Raw genomic sequence first — 7,942 nt, 5'->3', positions numbered from 1 at the left:
CGACCGGATCTCCTGAACCCTGAATGGCCCATCGAGCTGCGCGTAGGTGTCACAGACAGGTGCCGAGCGCCGTAAAACGCGCATAATCAGTTCCCAGAGTGACGACAAAGGTGAGAGCCGGGCCTTTGGCAGTCAAATCAGAGGTGCAGGACAAAGCTGCACTTGTACGGACTTGGGGAGCGAATGTGCGTACGCTTCCAGTATCCGGGAGAAGAGTCGTGGGGCGTACTTACATAGAGTCTCAGAGGTTGAGATAGGTCCTCAGGGTTTCTTGCTTTTGAAAAATCCGGGTCCGTGATTAATATCAAATGCATTGTTTTAGTTGCGCTCAATTTGACGTTCAAATTTGAGGGAATATTCAAAAAGCTCATTAAATTAAAAATGTCGAAAGGCCAGCATAAAGTAACTGACAAAGGATGACATGCTTTGGAGTTCGTAAAATTGGGTACCTAACTACTCAATAGGTCAATGGAGTAGTAATTAGGCACTGATGCAGATTGCAGGACAAATCGACTGCACCCAACAAAGAGGCTTAACCCGCGAGTTGCTGGGGGGGGCGTTAAACGCCCCCACTTTTTTCGCCGGGCCATAGCATAAAAACGGCGCGCCGCAGGCGCGCCAAATTTTGGGTACCTGTAGAGAATTGATTGAAGTTTATTGTGACAAAGTTTCAAAAAAAAAAACGGTCGGAAAATTTTTGAGATATCGAGGTTTTAGTGACGTCATGATTTCTGAGTTTTCGACCAAAAACGGCATATGTTCAAAAAATCATATAAAATCACAGAATAGACATACAGACATGCCGTAAACGCCATTAGACTGCCAATACCTTGAACAATCAAATGGCTATCTTCGATTATTGATTATCGTTCCGAATTTTCCAAAATCTTGAACTGAATCTTGGCAATTTCTCGTGACTTCTTCACGACCATGATACATGCATTTCTTAAATTGAACTTTTTTAGCCAAACACGTACACATATGATAAAATGAATGTCACCATCGTGTTCTACGCCCCAAAATACTCATAAAACATGTGTCACAGGCTGCGAATATCAGTTTTGATTTTCGGGGATATGTGCCTACCCGGTTGACCTGACCTTGATCCTGACCTATGCTTGACTGACCCCTACAAGGAGCTGACACTCTTGTAGGCCTTATATGATGGATTGTGCACCGTTTTGACAGAGTTTATGACGAGAGGCGCCCATTGCGAAGTTCTGAAATCCATGCTACTTGTTATAGACGCGGTGGTGCGGTTCAAACTGTGTATTCGAGACTGCGCAGAGCCAGCGTGACCGCCAGCTGCCTCCAGGCGGTCACGTGGTATAACGGAGCGGGGCCTCGCCATATAACGTAAATACGTAGCTACGCCCCACGTAGTACACAGGCCAGCAAGTAGAAACTACGCCAACCGCCAAACTACATGTGAACCTATCACATTCCTCCACCTCGGATAACAAAAGCAAACCGATCAGACGAGCAACAAACGACAACAAACACTGTCAACGATACATGAGTCGATTGGGCTTCTGTAAACCACTCCTGTCGCGGAGACTATATCGGGGCGACACAGCTGCCCTCACTGGGCTCGGGCCCGCCGCCCCAGCCCGCCCCAGACCATCGGTGCAGCTTGTGTGACCGGCTGAGTGATCTGCCGGGGCGTCCGGGAGCGGCTCAGCCTCGGGCGACCGGACCGGCAGCTGCGTCGCCTCCGTCACAGGAGTCTCCGGACTCGCAGCCGTCTCTCGCACGGGAGTTGGCTCCTGCGGGCGACGGTTGACATCATGAGACACGGACACAGCACAATATCGCTTCCTGACACGATCCGCATGCCTCACAATAATTCTTCCATCCGACAGTTGGACAGTGAGTTTTAGACCGTCACGACACACCACATGACCCGGGGCCCACCGACATTTGTCCAATCCTCGGAGATTGTCTACCGCAGACACAAACACTTTGTCACCGACTGACACAGCCCTATCCTGACTGCCCTGATCCTTGTACCTCTTTTGAGACTCCTGTTTTTCCCGCACTCTAACCTCTCTACCTGGGATGAGAGAATCCAGATGCGTACGAGGGACTCTGCCTAAAAACAGCTCCGCCGGGGTGCACTGTGTCGTGCTCTGGGGAGTCGTGCGGTACCGGAACAAAAAACGGGATACCTTTGTCTGAACAGACCCAGTCCTCTGCTTATAGAGACCTCTCTTGAAAATGTCTACCGCTTTTTCAGCCGCGCCATTGGACTTCGGTGACAGACAAGGCGTTGTCAAATGACGTATGCCATTTACCTTACAGAATGTTTCGAACTCTGTTGACACAAACCCCTGGGCATTATCTGACACCAGAACCTCGGGCACGCCCCAGGCTGCAAACGAAATACGTAACTTCTCGAGCGTGGTACCAGTGTCAGCTGAGTGCACTGGAAAAACATCAATCCACTTCGAGTGAGCGCACACCAGCACTAAGAAAAGTGCGCCGTTGACAGTGCAGTGATCTATATGAATGCGCTGCCAGGGACGTGTGGGCCACACCCACGGGTGCAGCGGAACATCGGGAGCGCGACCCCGACACTCCTGACATTTTTCACACGCTCTCACCAGCTCTTTTACATCGTCATCGAGGCGCGGCCACCAAATATACATGCGTGCTAACATTTTAGTCCTCGTCTCCCCAGGGTGGCCTTCATGCAACATCTTCAGCACCCCGGCCGACCCTGAGGAGGCACCACGACACGTGCACCCCACAGAACGCACCCATCTTCGATACTGAGCTCACCAATTCTAGACTTGTACGGTTGGAGCTCTAACCCGAGAGACTCGTCAGCTGGTGGCCAGCCGTCACGCACATACCGGTACACCCGCGACAAAACAGGGTCCACGCTGGTCCAGCGACGGATCTGGGCCACACTGACAGGGGACGAGTCTAGAAACTCCATTAAATGGAGCGTCTCCGCCGGCAGAGGCACGGTCTCTGGCGCGGCAGCTCCTACTGGGAGCCTACTAAGCGCATCACAGTGCACCTGCTTTGAGGCCGGCCGGTACTCAAGACGGTAATCGTACGCGCCGAGCATCATAGCCCAGCGAACCATCCGGGGCGAGGCCATCACCGGTAAGGGTTTTTGCTCACCAATGATCCCCAGCAGTGGTTTGTGATCCGTGTGAATTTTGAACGAACGACCGGCGAGGTAATAATGCCATTTCTTAACGGCCGTGATCACTGCCAGTGCCTCCCGGTCAGTCTGAGAGTACCGAGCTTCCGTCTGACTGAGTGTGCGCGAATGGAATGCCACGGGCCGCTCGCCCTCTGGAGTCAACTGGCTCAGCACGCAACCGACAGCCTGCGGCCCGGCGTCACATGCTACTACGACCGGCAGAGTCGTGTCAAAATGACACAGAACGGGTGGGTGCACCAACAGCGACTTCGCCCGCTGGAAAGCGTCACTTTCCTTCGCCGTCCATCTCCACCGCTGCCCAGAACGGAGCAGCCGATACAGAGGAGACAGGTGAGTGGCCAGGTGCTGCAAAAACCTACTGTAGTAGTTTATCAGTCCTAACCACATACGCAGCTCCTTGACGTTACGAGGCTCTGGGGCATTCAAAATCACGTCTACTTTCTCGGATGTCGTCTGCACGCCCTGACTACTGACTTTGAAGCCCAGGTAAGTGATTTCACTCACCGAGAACCGGCACTTAGCCCGGTTCACACGGAGGCCTGCCTCCTGCAACCTGTGCAGAACCTGACGGAGCGCTGAGTCATGCGCCTGCTGGTCCCGCCCGCCACACACGATGTCGTCCAAAAACACACCCACCCCGGGCACACCCGCCAACACGGACTCCAGAGTGCGCTGGAACAGAGAGACAGCGCTAGCATAGCCAAAACTCAGGCGACAGGGCCGCAGTAGGCCCCTCGGTGTGTTTACCGTGAGAAACACGCGGGAACGCTCATCTAACACCAGCTGGTTATAGGCGTTTTTTAAGTCTATTTTTGAGAACACGGTGCAGCCAGATATTTTGGAACACAGCTCCTCGATGCGAGGAAGAGGGTACTGTTCAACATGAGCTGCTTTGTTAACAGTCAAGCGGTAATCCCCACAGATGCGGACTGAAGACCCGCCATCTTTAGGTACGACTACCAAGGGCGCCGCCCACTTACTGTGTCTGACCGGTTCCCATAGGCCGTCCTTGATCCCCTTCTCCAGCTGGGCGTCCACCTCCTCCCGGTAGGCCAGGGGAACGGTGCGTGGCTTGAAGAATCTCGGCTGCACCCCCGGGTCCACGTCGATGCTGACTTCTCCGCCGGTGTAGCAGCCCAGTTCTTCCTTGAAGACGTCCGGAAACTCCCGTAAGATGTCGTCCACTCTGCGGGTCTGCTGCCCGTCGAGCGACTGCGAACGAACCTGGCAGATGGCCGGCCAGTCCAGACGAATGTACTCCAGCCAGTTCCTCCCGAAGAGGCACGGGCCAGATCCGTCGACCACGACGAGAGGAAGACGGGCCGACTGGCCCGCGTAGTCGATGTCGACCTCCACCTGGCCCAGGACTGCGATCGGTTCCTCGCTGTACGTCTTGAGCTGCACCGAGCAGGGCTGCAGCACAGGACCACGGTCCGGCCACAGTCGATCGAAGTCTGCCACAGAGCAAACCGAGACGGCGGCCCCCGTGTCGACCTCCATCTTCACGGGCTGTCCATCCAGAGTCAGGTCCACCAGCAGCGGAGGTCGTCGCTTCCCGAGCCCCGTCTGCAGATGAAACAGGGAGTAGACCTCATCCTCCGGAACTCTGGTGGTTTCCCGCCGGTCGTCACCGCCGTGCTCGTGCCCCAGAGTCTCGACATCGACGGCCGGCTCGACGTCGCCCTCCAGCTGATGCAGCTGCTGCTGGGTCCACCTGCTGCACACGGCCCTGATGTGCCCCGTCCGACCGCACCGGAAGCACTGCTTCGTACGGAACGGGCACGACTCGGGCCGATGGCGCCGCAAACACCGAGTGCAGGCACCGGCCCGGCCGCCGCCGCCGCCGCCGCCGCCGCCGCCGCCGCCGCCGCCGCCGTCGCCGCTGCCGCTGCCGCTGCCGCCACGAGCGGCCGGCTGCTGCCGCTGTGCTGGACGGCTGACGCTCTCCACTCGATGAACTGCAGATGTGTCGGTGCTGTCCGCGGCCAGAGCGGTGCTCAGCTCCGCAGCGCTCGCAGCAGCCGACTCCTGCGCCATAGCCAGGTCTACCGCCGACTGGAGTGTCAAGTTGGACTCGCTGAGAAGCCGGGACTGCAGCTGCTCATGTCGGGTGCCACAGACGAGACGATCACGCAGCAGCTCGTCCAACAGCTCCGCTGGAAACCGGCATGGTTTGGCGAGCTTCCTGAGACGGGCCAGAAAAACACTCACCCGCTCCTCTTCACCCCGTACACAGGTGTGAAAACGGAAGCGTGCGACTATCGCCGATGTCCCAGGCTCAAAATGCTTTTTGAGCACCTCCACCAGATTTTCATAGCTGTCGTCTTCCACTGAGCAGGGCGCGATCAGATCCTCTAAAAGACCAAAAGTTCTCGCACCGATAGCGCACAGAAACACGGCTCGCTTCTTCGCGGGATCACTGACATCACTCGACACAAAGTATTGTTGAAGCCGCCGAGAATACGCACTAAAATCCTCTAGCGCCGCGTCGAATTCCGGCACTCGCCCCGCCATCTCCGCGTTCGAGAGCCCTCGTCGCCAATGTTATAGACGCGGTGGTGCGGTTCAAACTGTGTATTCGAGACTGCGCAGAGCCAGCGTGACCGCCAGCTGCCTCCAGGCGGTCACGTGGTATAACGGAGCGGGGCCTCGCCATATAACGTAAATACGTAGCTACGCCCCACGTAGTACACAGGCCAGCAAGTAGAAACTACGCCAACCGCCAAACTACATGTGAACCTATCACACTACTGAAAGCCCGATTTCAGGTGTTTGACCTGACCTTGACCCGACCTGTGACCTCAAAATTCAACTTTAAAGTACTCATCTGAAGCGTCTCGTCGCGTTCTTTCGTTTGCCGCCTCGTGCGTTTCGCTGCGCCTATTGGTTCTCGAGTTATCGGCTGGGGGCGTCTAACGCCCCCCCCCCCCCCCCAGCAAACGGTGGGTGGCGAAATACCCCAGCAACGGGTGCGTATTATTTAGGCCATGGTTCATAATGTCCAAGGCACAATGTGTCCAGTGCTCGAAATGGCCAGTGCCTTGAATTGGCCCGTGCTCACATTGTCCAGGGATTACATGGTCCAAATGTGGCCAACTGGCTGCAGATAGGGTATATTCAAAGAGGCCAGGGTTCATAATGTCCAGGGCACGATGTGTCCAGTGTTCGAAATGGCCAGGGTTCATAATGTCCTGGGTACGATGTGTCCAGTGTTCGAAATGGCCAGGGTTCATAATGTCCAGGGCACGATGTGTCCAGTGTTCAAAATGGCCAGTGCCTTGAATGGGCCAGAGTTCATAGTGTCCAGGGATTACATAGTCAACCCAACCCAACCAAACCTAACCTAACCTAACCTAACCTAACCTAACATAACCTAACCTAACCTAACCTAACCTAACCTTACCTAACCTAACCTAACCTAAGGTAATGATGTTTGCCTACCGGGGATAAGGAAATAGTTTCTCGCATGAATAGATTGCAAGCAATAGTAAATCAAATATTTTTAGGTTAAGTGGTTATGCATCAGGCTTCAGGCCTTCGGCCTGAAGCCAGATACATAACCACTTAACCTAAAATATTTGATTTACTATTGCCTGTAATCTCTCCTAAGGCATTGCCTTCGGCACTGCACTGCTTCGCATTGAGCTGGTTCCGTGCTTTTTACATAATGACGTCACTATCAGTGACTATGTAATCCCTGGACATTATGCACTCTGGCCCATTCAAGGCACTGGCCATTTTGAACACTGGACATATCGTGCCCTGGACATTATGAACCCTGGCCATTTCGAACACTGGACACATCGTGTCCTGGACATTATGAACCCTGGCCATTTCGAACACTGGACACATCGTGCCCTGGACATTATGAACCCTGGCCTCTTTGAATATACCCTATCTGCAGCCAGTTGGCCGCATTTGGACTATGCAATCCCTGGACATTATGAACTCTGGCTCATTCAAGGCACTGGCCATATCGACACTGGGCATATCGTACCCTGGACATTATGAACCCTGGCCAGAATGAATGCTCCCCCCAGCAACTGCCGGGTTAACCAGCGCCCCAGTGGCGGTCTCAGCCAACTTCGCCCTAGTGGGGGGAGGCATATGTTACCACCCACCTCTAACTCAAAAGCTAAGAGGGCTAGAAAGACGCAGTAAATAGCAGTCGATAGCTCTCAATGAGTACGTTTAAAATTATTTCAGTCATTTTTCATCTTAGAGCAATATTGGGGTCACCAGAGGTCAGCAAGGGTCAAAATTTGCCAATTGCCGTTATATTTTTCAGAAAACATGCCGTTATCTCAGGAACTATGGTAGCTAGAAAAGCGCATGGAAAAGCAATCGATAACTTTTAAACTCTTCTTTTTATAAGGTCATCATCAAAATTGGCCTCAGGTCAACGGTTTAGCCTCCAGAGGGCAAAAACTTTAAAAATAGCTGCTTTAGTACGGAAAGCGTTTTTCGACAACAACTTTCGACTTAAAAAAGCCACGACATTTCTGTTGCCAGAATCGTATTCCTCTCGCCGAGACAAGTCGAATGAACTATAATTTGACCTTGAAAGGTCAACTTGAAAATTTGACCTCAGGTCAAGGTCATGACCTGACCGGAAAAGGTCATGTTGCATATCAATCGATGCGTCTCAACAAGACAAACACAACGAGGTCATCCCCAGCGTTCTATCTCTTTCCAATCGAGAGTTATTGGCAAAAATCTGTTTATAGCCTCAAATGACCTCGGATGAGCTTTCTAAGAGGCTAT

The 7,942-nt window shown here is 53.5% G+C and overlaps 1 protein-coding gene across 1 annotated transcript; it reads right to left on the bottom strand.

Moving 5' to 3' along the window:
• Nucleotides 1-1,254: 1,254 nt before the first annotated feature.
• LOC122365484 lies at nucleotides 1,255-5,031 on the bottom strand. The gene is made up of 2 exons (XM_043336742.1): nucleotides 4,159-5,031; nucleotides 1,255-1,766 (listed from the first exon to the last, which is right to left on the bottom strand). The coding sequence occupies exons 1-2, from the start codon at nucleotides 4,676-4,678 to the stop codon at nucleotides 1,678-1,680; spliced, it is 609 nt and encodes a 202-aa protein (XP_043192677.1). The 5' UTR covers nucleotides 4,679-5,031; the 3' UTR covers nucleotides 1,255-1,677.
• Nucleotides 5,032-7,942: the final 2,911 nt, after the last annotated feature.

Source organism: Amphibalanus amphitrite, unplaced genomic scaffold (genome assembly GCF_019059575.1).
Source record: "Amphibalanus amphitrite isolate SeventyFive unplaced genomic scaffold, NRLGWU_Aamphi_draft 000743F_arrow, whole genome shotgun sequence".
Classification (NCBI taxonomy): Eukaryota; Metazoa; Arthropoda; class Thecostraca; order Balanomorpha; family Balanidae; genus Amphibalanus; species Amphibalanus amphitrite.
The sequence above is the reverse complement of the archived record's forward strand: the minus strand, read 5'-3'. Positions and strand labels throughout refer to the sequence as shown.